The sequence below is a fragment of the Cyrtonyx montezumae genome, unplaced genomic scaffold (assembly GCF_038088225.1).
Source record: "Cyrtonyx montezumae isolate F1298 unplaced genomic scaffold, pur_monq_1.0 scaffold_6, whole genome shotgun sequence".
In the NCBI taxonomy this organism is placed as follows: Eukaryota; Metazoa; Chordata; class Aves; order Galliformes; family Odontophoridae; genus Cyrtonyx; species Cyrtonyx montezumae.
Genome location: NW_027072067.1, coordinates 10,591,391 through 10,610,115, shown reverse-complemented (window position 1 = coordinate 10,610,115; position 18,725 = coordinate 10,591,391). Strand labels below are relative to the sequence as shown.

At 62.8% G+C, this 18,725-nt stretch overlaps 2 protein-coding genes across 2 annotated transcripts; both read right to left on the bottom strand.

Moving 5' to 3' along the window:
* Nucleotides 1–140: 140 nt before the first annotated feature.
* CAMKV (CaM kinase like vesicle associated) lies at nucleotides 141–6,127 on the bottom strand. Its single transcript, XM_065749491.1, has 11 exons — nucleotides 6,043–6,127; nucleotides 3,516–3,624; nucleotides 2,829–2,960; nucleotides 2,654–2,728; nucleotides 2,443–2,581; nucleotides 2,238–2,358; nucleotides 1,484–1,559; nucleotides 1,274–1,410; nucleotides 1,110–1,188; nucleotides 947–1,034; nucleotides 141–881 (listed from the first exon to the last, which is right to left on the bottom strand). The coding sequence occupies exons 2-11, from the start codon at nucleotides 3,608–3,610 to the stop codon at nucleotides 591–593; spliced, it is 1,233 nt and encodes a 410-aa protein (XP_065605563.1). The 5' UTR covers nucleotides 3,611–3,624; nucleotides 6,043–6,127; the 3' UTR covers nucleotides 141–590.
* Nucleotides 6,128–11,396: 5,269 nt separating this feature from the next.
* MST1R (macrophage stimulating 1 receptor) lies at nucleotides 11,397–18,648 on the bottom strand. The gene is made up of 20 exons (XM_065749371.1): nucleotides 17,378–18,648; nucleotides 16,152–16,340; nucleotides 15,925–16,050; nucleotides 15,684–15,854; nucleotides 15,376–15,545; nucleotides 15,131–15,308; nucleotides 14,874–15,019; nucleotides 14,610–14,771; nucleotides 14,426–14,522; nucleotides 14,129–14,350; nucleotides 13,909–14,055; nucleotides 13,686–13,842; nucleotides 13,429–13,521; nucleotides 13,128–13,349; nucleotides 12,971–13,051; nucleotides 12,697–12,878; nucleotides 12,514–12,623; nucleotides 12,272–12,437; nucleotides 12,054–12,190; nucleotides 11,397–11,976 (listed from the first exon to the last, which is right to left on the bottom strand). The coding sequence occupies exons 1-20, from the start codon at nucleotides 18,590–18,592 to the stop codon at nucleotides 11,712–11,714; spliced, it is 4,236 nt and encodes a 1,411-aa protein (XP_065605443.1). The 5' UTR covers nucleotides 18,593–18,648; the 3' UTR covers nucleotides 11,397–11,711.
* Nucleotides 18,649–18,725: the final 77 nt, after the last annotated feature.

Here is an 18,725-nt window from a genome sequence, read left to right as displayed (position 1 = left end):
GAGCGGGGCGGCCCGCGCCCACGGGCACGGCGAGCCGGCGTCCTCGAGCCCGGCCCTTCCTCGGCCCACCCTGCCCTCGCCCACCCCGGCCCTTCCGGGCAGCGACCCCTCACGGAGGCGGGCGGGCGGCGCTGCTGCTGTCTCAGTTTGCCCTCGGCGGGGTCTTTATTTGCCGGAGATACAGAGGCCGCGGGGCGCGGCATGCAGCGGCCCGGGGGGGAAGCGGGAGCGGGGGGGGCCGGCTGGGCGCAGCGCTTCGGGGACCCCCGCTCTTCTCTGCCCCCCTCCCCCGGGGGGTGGAGGGCTGGAGGGGGGAGATGGAGGGTCCCCCCCCTCCCCCTCACCCCTCCGTCCCGCCTCGGGCCCGGCCCGTGCGCGCACCCCCGGGGGTGTCCCGCGGGTATCTCTGAGCATCCCCGGGGGGAGGGGAGGGGGGAGGAGGCGGGGGACAGACTGAGAGAGCGGCGGGGACCGGGAGAGGACGGGCTCCATGCAGGGCGCTGCCCCGCTCTCCGTTGGGGGCACGTAGAAAAGTGGGGGCGCAGGCGGGGGTGCGGGGGCCATGCCGGGGCTATGTACAGGGGTGCCGCTCAGCCGCTCGGCTCGCTGGGGGCCTCGGCGGCGGTGACGGCGGCGGTGACGGCGGCGGCGGTGTCACCAGCCCCGTTGCACGTGTCAGCGGCCGGGCTGGCGGCGGGCGGCGTGGCGGGGACCGGGGGGGCCGCGGCGTCCGTGGCGGCGGTGGCGGCGGCGGTGGTGGTGGCGGTGGTGGTGGAGGCGGTGGCAGCGGTGGTGGTGGTGGTGGTGGCGGCGGTGGGAGCCGACTCCGTCTGCTCGGGCGCCCGCAGGCGCTTCATGAGCGTGGTCACTCGTACGGCTTTCTGCGAGGGCGAGAGGGCGTCAGTACCCAGGGAGGGAAATGAGGCAGGGGGCTGTGTTCACCCACCTTCCACTTGGCCCTGGCAAAGTTCTTCTCGATTTGGGCGCAGACACCATCCTTGATGTTCTTGTCGGAGGCAGCATTGCCAGAGATCCTGGGGGCAGTTAAGGGGGTGGTGAAGAGCCCCCACCACCCCCTTGGACCCCTATGTGCCCCTGCCAGCCCTCACCATTCATGTGAGATGGCCTCCTCCGCTGTGATCCGCTGGTCCTGCTCCACCTCCATCAGCCGCGTCACCAGCTCCTTGGCTGGAGGCAGGAGTATCAGCACTGGGGGGACACACACAGGGACCCCATGCCTCCCCCTTCCCCTCTCCCAAGTGCCACAGCTCACCTGCCTGTGAGATGTCATCCCAGTAGGGTGGGTCGAACTCGTAGTCCCCAGCCAAGATTTTGCGGAAGAGGTTCTTGTCGTGGTTCTCATAATCATCCTCATCCGCCTCCTCGTAGAAGGGGGGGTTCCCCGAGAGACTGCAGGGTGTGTGCTCAGTGCCCCCCCCCCCAGCCCAGAACCCCCTAACCCTGTCCTCATCCCAGCACTCACAGGATGTACATGATGACACCAATGGCCCAGCAGTCCACCGGCCGCCCGTACCGCTGCCGCCCCACCACCTCCGGAGCTATGGAACACAGGACAGTGGCAGAGGGACTGGTTCTGCTCTGGGGTCTCCAGCCACCACGTCCCCACACTGGGAAACCTATCTCCCTGTGCCTGATCTGTTCTTCCAGGATGGCCATGCATGGTGTGTACCAACAGGTCATCCGTGAGCAGCGGGAGGGATCCAGGATGGGTACATGGGATGATGGGGAACAGGAGGAACCCGCTGGGAGAAAGCAGGGATGGGCCCTCGGGGTGATGGGGAGCAGAAAGAACCCTTTGGGAGGAACCAGGATGAGTCCCTGGGGTGATGGAGAGCAGGAGGGACCCGTTGTGATCAATCCATGATGGATCCCCTGTGTGACGGGAAGTGGGAATAACCCACCAGGGACACTCAGGAACCCACAGAGAACAGCAGCAGCGGGGACCCAATGGGAGCACTCAAGATTGGTCCCTGGGGTGATGGGGAGCAGGAAGGACTCCCAGGGCGCAGCCAGCATCAGCTGCAGGGTGATGGGAATGGGAAAGAATTGCCAGGAGCACCCAGGACGGGTCCCTGAGTGATGGACACTCATCAGGAGCACCCAGGGTCATTGGGGAGGACCTATTAGTAGGGCAGGGACCTGCCAGGACACTGATTCTGGATACAGACAGTCTCTGCCCCCTGCCCCTTCTCTGTCCCCGCCCAGCTCGCCCTCACCCAGATACTCAGGGGTGCCACAGGGCTCCTTGATGAGGCCATTTTCCAGCTTGGCCAGATGGAAGTCGCTGATGACAATCTTGGAGTTCTTCAGGCGGTTGTAGTACACCAGGTTTTCCAGCTGCCAGCACAGGAAAAGTGAGAGTGGCAGGGCAGCGCCAGCACCCATAGGTGCCTGTGCCCACCAGGGACCCCCAGCGCCCACCTTGAGGTTCCTGTGAACAATCTTGAGGGAGTGCAGGTACGCAACGGCCTCCAGCACCTGCCGGATGACATTGCTGGTGTCCTTCTCCGAGTAGTAGCCCTGGTCCAGGATCCAGTCGAAGACTTCCCGGCCCGTGGCCCTGCCGGTGCAGAAAGCAGGCTGCAGTGGCCCCATGGCACAGCACCCACCCACCTCCCCACACCATGCTTACAGCTCCAGGAAGATGAAGTACTCCTTGCGCGTGATGTAGACATCCACCAGCTGCAGGATGTTGGGGTGCTTCACCCTGCGGTGCCCATGGGACAGTTGTGGCGGTGGGTGGATGGATGGGTGCTGTCTGCTGACCCACGAGGACCGACCTGCCACCCCTTAACCCCAGCACTCACATTTTCAGGATGATGATCTCATTCTTGGCCGCCTTCCGTACCTTGCGCCCGTCCCGCTTCAGGAACTTCTTGCAGGTGTACAGCTTGCCCGATGCCTTCTCCTTCGCCCGGAAGATTTCACAGAACTCCTCCCTGCAAAGCATAAGCAAAGTGTTAGGAAAGCAGGGGGGGTCAAGAAAAAGCCCTTCCCCACCGCAGGGCCATGGGAGCATCCTGCGGGACGGCCCCTGTCCCTGCACAGGGCTCACAACTGGGTGGATGCTGCAGAACCATCAATACTGAGCTGCACAGCAGCATGCCTCCACACTACTGTAACGCCGCATTCGGGAAGGCAGGAGGTGAGATAACTTCCCCAGAGCCCCTTCCTCCACCACAGCCAGAGCAGACGGTCCTGCCTTCAGGAGGTGCACCGGGTGAGCTGTGATTTTGAGGAACTGCTGCAATCCCAGCAGATATTTGGGAGGGAGGAGGGAGGGTTAACCGCAGGCGCCAGGCTGCGGTGAGCAGCAGCAGCGGCGAACCTCGGCACCGGCAGCGATTCTGTGCTCAGAGCAGACGGCAAAGCCCTCCTGGAATCAGCACTCGTTGCAGGGAACGCACCCCGGCCCCGAAGGCGCCGCGCTTCCAAACCGGTGCGGGGTGGGGCTCCCCACAGGCGCTCCCAGGGCCGCACAGGGACGCACTCACGTTTTGATGACCTGGCCCAGGTCATATCTGTCGGTCACCTCGGACGGTTGGTTGTAGTCTTTCTTGTCCCCCAGCGTCACACAGCCAAACGGCATCGCAGGGCCCGGTGCTGCAGAGGCGGAGGAGCCGTCAGTGCACCGGCACCGCTGCCTGCACCCATCCCTCCTGAGCAGCATAAAACCCTTCCCTGTGGTGTCCAGCCACTCTGCCCCACCAGCCTGGTTTGCAGTTCAGCAACGAGTTTATTCCATAGGCAGAGCCGGGAGCAGCTCACCGGGCAGCACGGCTAGTGGGCCAGGTCTGTTCCTCAGCCCCGTTTTGCCATGGTGATGCTCCTTCAGCTTGAGCATGGCAGGCTGCACGCTGTCACCCTGCCCTTTGGGATATGCCCTCTGCCTTCCTGACAGGAACTCTCCAACCCCAAGCCCTTCTCGGGAGCTTGCCGGCAAAAAAAAAAAAAAAAAAAAAAAAAAATTCCCAGAAAGTGATTTTTTCCCCCTTTTCCCATCTCATTCTGGGGGGAAGTTTCAACGGATGTTATTTTCTGATGCCTCAGGAAGAGAAGGGCTCTGCGGCCCCGCTCAGCCTGAGCGGGACATCCAGCAGGATGCTGCTGTGGTGCTGGAGGCACCCACTGCCCCCAGCTCCCAGGATGGCGAGCCGTACCACGCCGCACAGCACCGTGCTGGCAGCGCCGGCTGCCCCGGTCCCGGTGGCAGGATGGCGGAGCGGGATGCGGGAGCCAGCGCGGCGGGTACCCAAGCTCCGAGCCTGTTGCTATGGCGATGGGAGCTGGAGATGCAGAAAGCGGCACATCCTGCGGCGGGGGCAGGGACGGGCAGCACCCGCAGCACCCGACCTGCTGCGGCGCACAGCCCCGGTACTGCCGGGCCAGCCCTGCATGGGTCCCCTGCTTGTGACTCTATGTGTGGGCACCAGGATGATCCCTGGAGTGGGTGACCCCGAAGGGGGGTGTGGGGACAGTGAGGCGGGGTGTGGGGCTGCTCCTTCGTGTGCCTGCTGCCTCCATCCAGTCCTGCCTGCAGGATGTGAGCCCTTCACTGCACAGCACCAGGGCATGAGCCCGCACCAGACAAGAGCAGCTGACCCCATCCCGCTCAGAGTGCGCCCACTCCCAGAAGAGAAGCAAAGCGCCCATGGGTGCAGGAGAACTCACCCCCAAGCTATAGACCTGCCAAAGGTTTCCTGCCTTCCCTGGGCTCATCCCAACAGGGAACATGCCCTGCTTGGCTCCTGAGTGTCCCTGTGCCACATGATGCCAGCTGTGCTGTGCCACTGCCCCTGGGTGAGGGGGTCGAGGGCTGTCTCCACGGTCAGCGTCCGGCTGGGAGGGCTGGGATGAGAGCTGCCGGTGTGCTGCCAGGATGAGCCATGCAGGGACCCGATGGGATGATGGATTGGAATCTGATTGCTGCCTCTGCCAGCGCTCGGCTGACCTGTGCCCAACCCAGCAGTTCCTGCTGGCTGAGTGGGTGCCATCTGCCAGGCTGAGCACTGTCCCCTGCTCTGAGCTGGCTCAGGGGGTCAGCATCTCTGGGATGTCCCGCAGGTGAGCGCATCAGGGTGAGAGCTGGGTGCAGTAGGGAGGCTGGGTGCCGCGCTGGCACCCGCACGCAGCCGCCCCCCCCCTTCCCCCCCCTCCCCCCGTTCTGAAGCAGCTAATTTGGGAGCAGAAGCAACAGCGGGTGTAAGACAATAGCGAGAGGTGGGTGGCCGGGTGCGGACGGGATGACGCAGCCGTGCAGCCCTCACCAGCATCCCCCCAGCACCCCGGAGCCCGGCTCTGCCCCACGGCTCGGGAGCCCCTGGCTGCCGCTCAGCCAGTCTCACCCGCAGCCCCGGCCGCGCTGCCGGAGGGTCCCCGCTGCACCCCGCATCCCACGGGAGCACTGTACCAGAGGGAAGCGGACTCAAACGTCCACAGTGCGGGCGGCAGCAGTGTGGAGAGGTTACAGGAACCCGCATTGCTGCACCCAAAGGGAGATCTTGGGGTTGGGACAGAGCCGGGGCCGGGGGGGTTCCCACAACCCGCTGGTCCCCAGCCCGGGAGCACCCGCCCAGGGGCGAGCTGGGGGCTGCCGCAGCGGGGAGCGGGCAGGGAGGGAGGCAAAGCCTGTCCGGCAGTGATGGGATGGGGAGGGGTGGGGTGTGGTGGGATGCGATGGGACGGGACGGGATGAGGTGGCATGGGATGCGGTAGGATGAGTGGGATGGACGGGATGGAACGGGATTGGGACGGGATGGCAGCACGGCGTCCGCGGGGGTCGGGGTCGGCGACAGCGGGGGGCGGCACGGGGCAGCCGTCGGAGCGCACACGGGCACGGCACGGTGGGACGAGGCAGGGACACGGAGGGGCAGCCCCGGGCCGACACGTGGCGAACCCCAGCGACGCCCCCGGCCCGGCCCAGCAGCCCCGCATCCTGGGGGCGGCACGGCACGGCACGGCTCAGCCCGGCCCGGCTCGGCTCGGCACCCCCTCCCTCCTGGGCCGTCCCGCCGCGCTCACCTCTCGCCTCTCCGACAGCAACGAGGGGCGCGGCCCGGGGCCGCCGCCGCCGCTCGGGGGGACCGCGCGGTGCCGGGCGGTGCGGAGCGGTGCGAAGCCAAACCGAACCGAGCACCGCCGTCGCTCCGTCGCGGCGCGGCCCCGCGCGCCCGGCGCGGCAATTGGGGGGGAGGTGGGACCGCCGGGCCCCGCCCCCCCCCCGATGGGGTCCCCCCGCCCCCTCCCGTGACGTCACCCCAAACTTTGCGCCCCGCCCCCTCCCGGTGCGGGAGCCGGCACCCACGGGAATGGGGCGCGTGGCATCTCCGCCGGGCTCTGTGACACCGCGCGGGGTGGAGGGACACGGGGACACCTGCGGGGACGGAGCGCTGGGGCAGACGCAGCTTTCGGAGTGCCATGGGCGGCGGTCACGGGAGTGTGCTGGGACTGGGTGTGGTGCGCTGTGCTGCGGTGGGGTGGGATGGGATGGGATGGGATGGGATGGGATGGGATGGGATGGGATGGGACAGTTTGGAGGAGATAGGATGGATTGGGGTGGGTTGGATGGGATGAAGTGGGATGGGTAAGATGGATTGCGATGAATGGGATGGGGATGATAGGATGGATGGGATGGGACTGGATGGTGTGGAGGAATGAATGGTATGGCTGGGATGAAATAGGATGGGTCAGGACAGGACCTGATAGGACAGGTTGGAGGAGATAGGATGGAATGGTATGGGTTAAATGGGATGGGATGGATGAGGAGGGACAGAGTGGGATAGATGGGGTAGATGGAATAAGATAAAATAGGATAGGACAGCACAAGGTGGGATGGATTAAACAGAAAAGGATGGATGGGATGAAATATAAAGAGTGCAACGCTGTTGGAGCTGGGCACTTTCCCTTGGGCTCCATCCCTCTGGCTGTGGGCCAGGGGCATGCTCACTCCCCCACCTCCTTCCCAGAAGCAGCAAGAGAGGGGTGATAGCCTCCCAACAGCATGAGCCTTCCCAAACCCCTTCACGCTGCCCACAGCCCAGGTAGGGAGTGCAGAGAGGATCCTGACTGCTTACAGACCTCTGTCGGGACCAAGAGCCCCCACGGCCCCAGCCTCACCGCCACACGTACCACGTAATTAACAGTGTGTGAGCCCGGGGGAATTAGCAGAGCACTGTAGTTTGAGCTTCTAATCAAGAGTTTAATCACACAGCCTGGAAGCAGCGCACAGCTCCGTTATTAATCTTTGCCCACCCGGGAACCTGGAGTGTAACTCTCAATTACTCAGCAGTGCCCGCTCTGCTTTGGGGCTGCCCCGCGGCTGCTCGCTGGGCGAAGGGTGGAACGGCACAGTGCTGCACTGCTCTGCCTGCTGGCACGAGCACTGCGCCTGCAGCAAAACAGCCCTGGGCCCCATAGTGCCCCGGCCCCAGCTCTGCCTGGGCTCCCAGCCCACCCAGCACAGTGCTGTGTGGCAATGGGCTCTGCTGGGACACACAGTGCCTGCTGTGTTCCTGTTCTGCTGCCCTGTGCACCATTTGATGACATGTGTTCCACGGTTCTGAAGGACCGGGCTGATGTGGTTGCTGAGTCGCTCTCCATCGTATTTGAAAAGTTGTGTCTGTCAGGTGAGGTCCCAGAGACTGGAAAAAGGCAAAGATCACTCCTGTTTGTGAGAAAGGAAGGAAGACCCGGAGAACACCAAGCCTGTGAGCCTCCGCTTTGTGCCTGGGAAGATTATGGAGCAGATCCTCCTGGATGATATGCTGACACACACGAGTGACAATCAGGTGAGCTGAGACAGCCAGCATGGCTTTGCCAAGGGCAGATGGTGCCTGACCCGTCTGGTGGCCTCCTGTGATGGAGTAACAGCATCAGTGGACAAAGGAAGGGCAACTGATGGCAGCTACCTGGACTTGTGCAAAGCCTTTGACATGATCCTGCACCGCATCTCTATCCCTAACTTGGAGATACGTATATTTGAAGGCTGGATTATTTGGTGGATAAAGAGCTGATTGGATATCCGCTGCCATAGGGTTGTGGTCAATGGCTCTATGTCCAGGTGATGAGTGGTCCCACAGGGGTCCCACTTGGGACCAGTGCTCTTTAACATCTTTATCAATGACATGGACAGTGGGAATGAGTGCACCCTCAGCGTGTTTGTGGATGACTGAGCTGAGTGGTGCAGCTAATATAACAGTAGGAAGGGATGCCATCCACAGGGACCTGGACAGGCTCAAGAAGTGGGCACATGAAAACCTAATGAAGTTCAACAAGGGCAAGGTGTTGTACTTGGGTTTGGGCAATCCCAGGTATGATTTGTGTGCATCCAGGCCCAGGACCCCCAGCACAGGAGGGATGTGGGGTGGGGCTGTTAGAGTGGGGCCAGAGGAGGCCACAAAGATGTTCAGCAGGCTGAAGCACCTCTCCTATGGAGACAGGCTGAGGAAGCTGGGGGTGTTCAGCATGAAGAGAAGGCTCCAGAGTGACCTCACCATGGCCTTTCAGTGCTTGAAGGAGCTTACAAGCAAGAGGGAGAGTGACTTTTCACACAGTCTGACAGTGATAGGACAATAGGGAATGGTTTAAAACCAAAAGAGGGGAGATTAGGTGCGATGTTAGGGGTAAATTCTTTGCTCAGAGGGCACTGAGGTGCTGGCACTGCTGCCCAGAGCTGTGAGTGCCCATCCCTGGAGGTGCCCCAAGCCATGGAGGGGCATTGAGCAGCCTGAGCTGGGGGAGCAGCCAGCCCACAGCATGGGGGTTGGAGCTCGATGGATGATCTTAAAGATCTCCTCCAACTTAAGCCATTCTATACCACCACCACCCCTTGCATCCCCACTCCATGCCTGCTCCATCCATCCCACCATCCCTCAGTAATCCCACAGGTGGCAGCTCCATTTCCACCCAGATCCCTGTGGGGCCTGCCTGTGCTGGGGGTGCTGGACTGGGGTCCCATGGCTGCCCCCTGCAGTGCATAAACACGGGTGGGGGACGGTGAATGCAGTGTGCCCATGACTCAAGTGCCACGGAGCACCACATCTCTGCGTGCTTGCCATCACCATGGCAACCAGCAGGCAATCAGCAGTAATTGCGCTGCACGTCGGCCTGGCATTGGGGCCAAAAAAAGCCCATCCTCTCCATTCCGCTGGGCAGGAAAGAAATAGGGGGAGCATTTACCACCCCACATCTCTTTCTTGGTGTCACGGCCAGCAGCAGCAGGGAGTTGCTGGGATGGTTCCTGCTGGGGCGCAGGGAGCTGGCTGCCATCTCCAGGCCATGGGGGTGACAAGGGCCTCAAGGCAGTGGGAGCTCTTGTTCTGCAGGGTAGATGTCCTCACTACAATGCTGGACTGGGGACACTGGGGATTATGCATTGGCTCATGGCAGGGTGGGTTCTGAGACGCTGGTGGGATGATCTGGTGGTCTTCTTTGGTGGAGTGATGGCTTTGGTAGACAAGGGAAGGGCAACTGATGCCATCTACCTGGGCTTGTGCAAGGCCTTTGACATGGTCCCGTGCCACATCCTTGTCTCTAAGTTGGAGGGAGATGGCCTTGAAGGCTGGACTGCTCAAAGACAAAGAATTGGTTGGATGGTGGTAGCCAGAGAGTTGTGGCCAGTGGCTCTATGTCCAGGTGGAGGCTGGTGACAAATGGTGATCTCCAGGGACCACTGCTCTTCAACATCTTTATTAGCAACATAGTCAGTGGGATTGAGCACACCCTCAGCACTTCTGTGGACGACACCAAGCAGAGCCATGCAGCTGGTACATGCAAGGCCAGGTTGGATGGAGCCCTGGGCAGCCTGAGAACTGGACCCCCTCCAGCCTAAGCCATTCTACGACTCTGATAGGAAGGGAGCCCTGTGGATGAGGTGCAGGCAGCCCACTTGTCAGCACACTGTTCAGAGGCACCATGAGCACAGCTAGCTCTGCACCTGCACCATGCTGCCGTGCTCCTGCTCCCAGGTGCTGGAGCAGAGGCTACGTACAGCTCAGCCCTACCTGCTGTCTGCTGCTATCTCTTGTAGGGCAGGGTGATGCGGAACAACTGCCACCAGGATGAGGTGCACGTCACTGCAGCCAGCAAATGCCACCCCAGCATGTCCCCAGGCACTGTCACCTTCCCTGCAGGACAGCAGGGCTGCATCCCACTGCCTGTGTGCCCGCAGCCCAGCACGCAGCCATTCCCGTCTTAGAGATGGCTCTGATTTTAATAATTAATCCCTGCTAACGACAGCACTTTCCCCAAATAAAACATTTAAAGTGCTGCGTGTGCAAGGCGTGCTGCTGCAGCGGGACACCCAGGGGCTGTGCTGCAGCCTGGCGGATGGGCACGGCACAGCACCCTGCCACCATGGGGAAACTGAGGCAGCACTGCCGGGAGCCAGGGCTAAAAATACATTCCTGAAAGTGGCTGGTACAGGCGTAGGGTGTGGGGGAGAGATGGACAGCTTCACTAATAGGAGGTGATGTGGCCCCAGGCTCTGGTGCTGCCTCATAAGCAGCTGGGGGGGTTGGCTCCTACTGGTGCTGCCTGTGGGGCACATGTGGGCAGCCCCTGCTCTGTGGGGTGTCACTGCTGTCCCCTTCTGGGCCCCGTGTTTCCCATCTGCCAGGGAGCAAGAGCACCCTGTGGGGTTGCAAACACACTCCTGGCTGTAACCAGTGAGCTTTATTTCCAAATTGGGCTGGTTAACCACGGGCTCAAGGGTGTTCAAGGGAGGAAATGCACTCCACCAATATTAAAAAGTGTTGGTTTTTGAGTGCTCTGAAGCAGCTGCCCAGTGCTGGGCTGGGGATGCCCCAGGGAGCAGAGCTGGGCCATGGCTTGTGCAGGAACAGCCAAAGCCCTCAAGGTGCAATGAGGTGAGGTTGGTAGTGTCCCCAAGCGGGGTGGGTCAGAGCCACTATGCCCCATGCCCATGCCCTAGGATACCAGGGGCACCATGTCCCCATGTCCACACACCAGATCCTGCCTGCACTCTGAGTGCATCCCTGCTGCGCATCCCAGGGCAGCAGCTCCCAGGGCTGTGTTTTGCCACAGCAGACAGCATGTGATTTTGCATCCAACGTCCCCTCCATCACCTGGTGAACAGCACAAGGATGAGGCTTAGATGGGTTTTTACAACAATCCTTGTGCTCAGTGCCAGCATCACCTCCTGGGCACCCAGGTCCCCACTGAGTGTCCCCCAGGGACACCAGGTGGTCCATGCAGAGTGAGCACTGGAGTGACCACTAGTCTGCAGGTGCCCTCCCATGGCTGTACAAGAGCAGTAGGTGATCCCATCCCTGATCTCAGCACCTGCCCTGGGTTCACACAGCACACAGCACCAGATGATGAAAAATAACATTTGGTTTTTATCAGTGATTCAACCTCAAAACACTGAATTTCCCCAGGGAGGCCCAGAAGCCCCTTGGGACACACGGTCAGCTCAGGGTTCCCCATAGCATGTGCTGGGACTGAGAAAAGGGCCCACAGAACCCCCCGGGTGCAGCATGAGTCCCACTGCAGCTGGTCAGTGTGTGGGGGCAAAGGGGTGGACCCCATGGGACGTGAAACAGTCCCAGTGCATGGCCTGGGACAGCACCCACAGCACCCAGCACCCAGCCCATAGGGTGGGTGCCCTATGGCACCAGACTATGCCCCACAGTCCCCCTTGGGGGAACACACCCATGGTGCAGAGCACCCCATCAGCACACAGCCACATCCTCATCCTCTTCATCCTTCTTATCTTCTTCATCCTCCTCATCCTCTTCATCCTCACTGTCAGGCAGCTGTCCCCTGGGGGCGGGGGGGAAAGGGGGACCACTCTCCAGGTTGATGTAGGTGACAGCCAGGTTGACGTAGCGCTCACCTTCCAGCGAGGCCAGCACCTGCTCCAGCTCGCATACCAGCCCTGAGAAGGACGGCCGCTCCTCGGGTGTGGGTGCCCAGCAGCTGAGCATCACCCCATACCTGTCCCAACAACACATCAGCGTCAGCATTGCCCGGGGGAGGATCCCACTGCACCACCAGCCCCCGGTCCCACTCACAGTGTGTCGGGGCAAGGCTGGGGCTGCGGCAGGCGCCGGCCCCGCAGCAGGTAGCGGGCCATGTCATAGGGGTCCACCTCGGGGTACGGTGATGCACCCCGTGTCAGCAGCTCCCACATGAGCACCCCGAAGGACCACTGTAAACAGAGAGCCACACTGGGGCGGGGGAACAGGGACGGGGACAGAGGATGGGGATGAGGGCAGGGAGGTGTACCTACCACATCTGACTTGGTAGTGAATTTTTGGGTCTGTAGGCTCTCCAGCGCCATCCACTTGACGGGAAGCTTGGCGTGCCGGTGCTGCCGGATGCTGTAGTACTCCTTGCCAAACACATCCCGCGCCAACCCGAAGTCAGCCACCTTCACCGTCAGCGTCTCGTCCAGCCTGTGAGTACAGGGTCAGGGCCAGCAGCCCATCAGGGCACTAGGGATGGGGGGACCCCGAAACCAGCCGCACTCACATGCAGTTCCTGGCTGCCAGGTCCCGGTGCACAAATTTTTTCTGGGCCAAGTACTCCATGCCCAAGGCCACCTGGAGCCCAAAGCCGATGAGGTCCTTCACTGTGGGGCTCTGCAGGACAGGAGCGGTGAGCAGGGCGAGCTCGGTTCCCACCACTCACCATGTCCCCCAAAGCATCCCGTACCCGCTCCTGGGCGCGGATGAAGTGTCGCAGGTCCCCATGGCGCATGTAGGGCAGGACAACGAGGGGCAGCCCATGGCGGGGTAGGCAGACCCCCAGCAGAGAGAGCACCTGCGGGTGGTGGAAGCTCTTCATCAGGATGCCCTCTCGCAGGAACTCCTCCACCTCCTCCAGGTCTGTGATACCTGTGGGGAGCCAAGCCATGGGGCTGTGTGCCAGGGGGCCACAATGCTGTGGTGGTGTGTGCTGTGGGGCCGGGGCACGGGTGCTCACTCACGGTGCAGGGACTTGACGGCGCAGTGCAGGTCGCCCAGCAGCGGGTCCATGTAGGTGCCATGGTACACGCTGCCGAAGTGCCCTGTGGGGACAGGTGGCAGTGAGATGTGGAGCCAGAGGGTGACGCTATGGCCGGGAGCCCCAGGGTGCGTTGTCACCTCTGCCGATGACGCGGCTGCGGTGGGTGATGAGCCGCTCCTCGGGGATGAGAATGTCCTTCACCTCCTCCAGCAGCTCTGGCCGCAGGTCCTCCAGGCAGCAGGACGTGGTCCTGAGCAGCGGCACCGGGGAACCACCGCCTGCAGCACCAGCTCCAGCACTGGCAGCGGCAAAGTGCACAAGGGGCCTGGCCAGGCCAGGGCTGTCTGCAGCGGGCAGCACTGCCAGCAAGGGGAGAGGCACCTTCAGGCGCTGGGGTGGCACGGGCCTGGCACCCCAACCCCCTCCAGCCCTGCTTACCCTGCACTTCCCTGTAGTCAACGTTGGGGCGCTGGATGGTGATGGGGTGCTCGTTCCTCACAGGGTGCACCAGCAGCTCCAGGTTCTCTGTCCCTGCAGGTGGGAGAACATGGTAGGGGTGACTCTGGGACAAATGGGCATGAGGTTGGCACATTGGAAGTGGGGTGGCACCGTGGGCACAGGGTAAAACCATAGGCACAGGGTAGCACCACAGACATGGGATGGCTGTGGGGCACCTGGCGAGTGGTAGCACTCACCCCTCCTCTTCCTCCAGTGCCAGCGGAGCAGCACGGCAGCTAGGATGCAGCAGACCAGGAAGGTGACACCAGTGCCCAGGGCCAGGCTGGCAGCCATATCCAGCGAGGAGGCGGACAGCACCCAGCCCAGTGCCTGGCAGGCACCATTCACGCAGATCTGGGGGAGTAGGGGCTCAGTGGGGCCAGAGGCACCAGGGCCAGGGGTGCTGCAGGGGGTGCCTACCTGCACGGGTGCCCCAGCTTGGGGCAGGTCCATGTCACGAGGCACACGGCACGTCACCTCATTCTTCAGCACATTGGGGTGGCAGTCCCGGCCTCCCACTGTCATGGTGATGTTCATGCATCCGGCCACAGAGTCCAGTCCCCATTGCTGTGGGGACAGATGGCCCTGAGGCTGGCCGGCCCTCTGCAACCCCCCCAGCACACCTTGCTCCCCCACATACTTGCACCTCAATCTTGTCATCGCCGGGTTTGAGGCGGTACCACTCGCCCTGCTGCCCGAAGGGGTACACCTGGGGCTGGGGGAAGTAGCGCAGGTGGAAGAGCCAGCGGCCGGCAGCCCCGTCCAGCAGCACACTCAGGTTCCCAGGCACTGGCTTGGTCTCGATGGGGAAGGCTGGGCTGCGGCACAGCAACCAGTCAGGCGACTGCGGGTCCTCACACTCCTGTGGGTGGGCATGGGGCTGTTGGCATGGCTCAGGGTCAGTCCCAGGGTGACAGCCCCCTGCCCCAGTGCTCACCGTGGCTTCGGTCCTCCTGCTGCCACGACCTTCAAACTGGATCTTGGCACGATAGACTGAGTCCAGGTGGGTGCCGATGAGGGTGAGCATTGAGCCCCTGCAGCAGGATGTGGTCAGGGCACCAGGCGCATGCAGTCCCCAGCACCTCAGCCCAGGGAAGACAGAGGTGTCCCCACATGCTCACCCATAGCTGCAGTTGGGGATGATAGCCAAAACAGAGGGGTCGGGGCGGTACTCGAAGGACAGTGGGGCCAGGAACTCCTCGCCATCAATCCATAGGGTCACAGGGGCTGTGCCCAGGCTGTTGGCAGCAGGAACCATACACCGGATCTCCCCATCACCTTGGCTGGGGACACAGCACAGGAGCTGGAGGGGACAGTGGAACCACAAGGGCATCCCCATGCCCATACCTGTGCCAGCAGACCCTGTGGTGTTGGCTAGGCCATACCTGGGCTGCCCATCCAGGGGACACTCGGAACCATTGATTGTCACCCGCCAGCTGCTCCCTGCTGAGAGGTGGCTGCCATAGAGGGACATAAGGGTGCCACCACCCTGGGGACCGAAGCTGGGGTGCAGAGTGCTGATGCGGGGTTCCTAGGTAGAGATGGGGATGGCAGGGCAGGCAGTGAGCCGACACCACGCCCAGCCCAGCACCCAGCCCAAGGTACCTGGGGGCTGGTGTCACTGCCAGCATAGGGACATTACCACAAAGATGAAGCCACTGAGGGTGGTGGATCCCCAGACATGGAAACTCGAGATCCTGGTGGACTCGGTCACATTGAGCGTCACATCAGCCGGCCCCGCTGCTGCCGCTGGCTCCCCTGCCTCCAGCACACACACCAGCACATCCACAAAGTCCTTGCGGCGAAATGTGGGCAGCGGCCTGAGGGGTGACAGGGCTCAGTGGTGGGACAGGAAGGACATCCCCGCCGTCCCCCCTGCAACCTCACCTGTAGCTCTCGCTCTCGTCCAGCAGCACAGTGCAGCTTCGCCCTCCCACCACCACCCGGTATGAGTTAGTGGGGCTGTGGCGGGCAGTGGGGTCTGGAGGGGAGTGGAAGGTCATCCCGCAGAGCGTCACTCGTGTTTGGCCCCGCAGCGGTGCACTCCTGGGGTGGAACTGTGGGACAGGTGGTGATTGCCATGGGAGCTCCACCAGTGGGTGAGACTCCCAGCCCAGAGAGGAGGTCCCATTACACATCATCCCATGTGCCACCTCCCTTTCTGCCCCCCCCCATCCCCACCAGCGCAGACCTACATCAGTGAGGACGGGCGGGCAGCTGTCTTGCACCCAGAGGCCATCACACTCGTGGTGCCGCGTGCAGCTGTACCTGCACCAGCCACAGCCCATGAAGCGCTCCGCACGCAGGCAGCGGTCACAGGTTGAGAAGTGGCGGCAGCCAGGGCCGGTGACATTTACACGCCACACCTGGGGATGCAGATCAGGGCTGAGTGGGGGGGCTCTGCGGCCCCACACCCTGCCCCGCTGCACAGCTTACCTTGGTGCCAGCAGCAAAGAGTAGCGAGTGTCCCTGCAGTCCTGTGGTGTGCTGCACCGGCTCCGGCTCCCCCAGGGAGAAGTTGGCCAAGGCAACCACATAGGAGCTGGAGCGCTGCAGTACCATCTGCAGCAGGGCAGGCATCAGCTGAGCACACTGGGAATCTGCCCAGCACCACATGCTCTGCTCGGCACCCTGCACCCTGCCTGGCCACAGCCAGCACTCACCTGCAGGACGCGTCCCTGTGCTGTGCCCAGGTGGGCCACTGTGACATTCTGAAGGACGGTGACAAAGATGGAGGTGAGGAGGATGCCGGACAGGCGCCCGTTGAACAGGTCCACCTTGTGCGAGGCAGCAGGCACCAGGGTGGGCTGGTCCCAGCAGCTGGTGTTGGTCACTGGTGCCGAGAGGTTCACCTGCAACCGAGCACAGAGAGGGCATCTCAGAAACACCCCACAGCTCCCCACACCTTTAGGGGTGGGTGAGAGCCCAGGAGCAATCATGGCTCTGAGATGTGACAGATTTGGGGGCCAGAGAGTTCAAGGATGTGTGTGCTGATCTCTCCTCTAGTCCGCAACAAACAACCAGAGATTTTTGGGGGCATGATGCATCCAGACCCCCCTGCCAGGACATCCCTGAGCAGTGTCAGATCCTGCCCTGCCCTCCCTCTCCATCTGTGCGTGGTTATGAGCTCTGGCACTGCAGGGCTGCTGTCCCCGTGCCAGCCCCAGAAACACACTGGGGTTTGGGACAGAGAGGAGACTCGAAGCCCTGGTGTGCCCCTGGTGTCTTCCCCCACATCTCTTCAGGAAACTCAGGGCTGTGGTCCCCTTCCTGGCAGCATGATGCAGAGTGATGGTGAGCTGTCCGCTGTGCACTGCCAGAAGAGGGAGGAGATCTGGCTGTGCCTCGCCCCAGCTGAGAACAGGCACGCTCATGCCATGTGTGCCAGCAGCTGCCCTGCCCTATCCTCGCAGTGCGGCTGTGCTGGGGCCCATCCCCAGGACGTGCTGTCCCTGCCCCGCGGCGCTGCGGGATCGGTGACTGCACACTTCCGCCTGCGGTTGGTTGGGCACACGGGGCGGGCGATGGCGGAGCTGTGCAGAGGAACACGAGCCCATCCCCGCAGCAAAGAAACAGCCGAGGAGCGAGGCTGTACACAGTGCCATGCTGAGAGCAGCCCCTGTGGCTCGGACAGCAAGGACAAGGGGTAGGGTGCTTTGAGTACCACCGGTGCACACTGCACACCTGAGTCCCATGCAGGAAGAACGGCCAGACCCTGCGGTGCCAGCACGGCCCCAAAACACAATGACACCGGGCCCAGTGCCAGAGCCTGCGATAAGGCAATGGAGGGGGGGTGTAAGGAAGCAGCGGTGACTCACCACACCTGGGTGCCACTGCATCCCGGTGCAACCCGGCCCCAGCCCCGTCCCCGCGGCCCCGATTGACTCACGCTGTGCGGGCAGTACTGCTGTGGCTGGAAGAAACTGAGCCCCCGCTTCAGCGTCTGAGCGCCGGTGCCGCAGCACTTGTCCATGCCCTCCCGGATGGCCTGGTTGAGCAGGCGCAGGGGGAAGGCGCACACAGCTGAGTTGTCCTGCGGCACACGGCTCTCCGGATGGCTCTCGGCGAAGGCGCCGAACAGTACCATCTCAGTGCTGTCGATGCCGAGGTCGCGGGCCAGGCGAGCACCAGGCTGGGCAGCGTGGGCAGCTTGCAGCACGTTGTAGGCCACGTCGCGCTCCGTCTCCTCCTCGGCCCCACGCCGCCGCCGCCGCTTGGACTCATAGCGGCAGTCGAGGACGATCTCACGGTAGTGCCGCACGCCGGGCTCGTGGGCGCTGAGCCGCACCAGGCGTGTGTGGAACGTGGCGGAGCCAGGGAACTCCGGCTGCACTGTCACCAAGTAGACGTGGTCCCCATCGGTGAAGGAGTGCACGTAGTGGATGGGGTAGATGTCCTGGTAGTGCGGCAGCACCGTCAGCGGCTGGAAGGGGTCGGCGAAGCCATCCCGTGTGCCCTTCAGCCTGCGCACCGACACCGAATGTGGGCTGTAGCGTGCCACCACGCTGCTGTTGACGGTGGAGCCCACGTAGAAGGAGGCAGTGTAGTGGTCGGCCACCACGGTGGCGGTGCTGCCCAGGGGGCTGGCCACGCAGTCGGGGCAGGACACGGGGCTGTTGGCCGTGGCGGAGTACAGGCAGCGGGTGGATGCGATGGTGACACTGCTGCCCTGTACCTGCAGCTGGTGCAGGTAGCAGAGCCCGTGCCATGCCGTGCCACAGCTGTACAGCCAAGGTTCCACCGGGTCCAGCAGCAGCAGCACATTGTCCACATCCTCGGGCCCTGGGGCATCAACAGTGGCCGGGCACAGGCGGCAGATCTCACACTGGGCACTGCCTGTGGGGCCGGTGATGAGGACAGAGCGGAGGCGCAGCTTGGGATCGACCACCAGGATGCGGTTGCGAATGGCCACGAAGATGATGGCTGGGTCAGGGAAAACGACGACGTTCTGCACGGGGCCACCAGCATCAAAGCTGGGCAGCACATAGGGCACTGAGAAGTTTCGAGTGGAGCTGAAAGGGATGCGGGGGCACTGCCAGGCACCAGCCCACAGCAGGGACAGGGCGAGGAGTAGCAGGAGGCACATGGGGCACCGCAGCTCCATGCTGCCTCCTGGACAGAGCTATTGATGGTGCTCAGCACCAGGAGGGGCCGGGACGGGGAGGACAGGTCACCATCGCATCTGCAGAAGTAACAGGGGAAAGGCTTTACCCACGGCACTGAGCCGAGGATGTGGA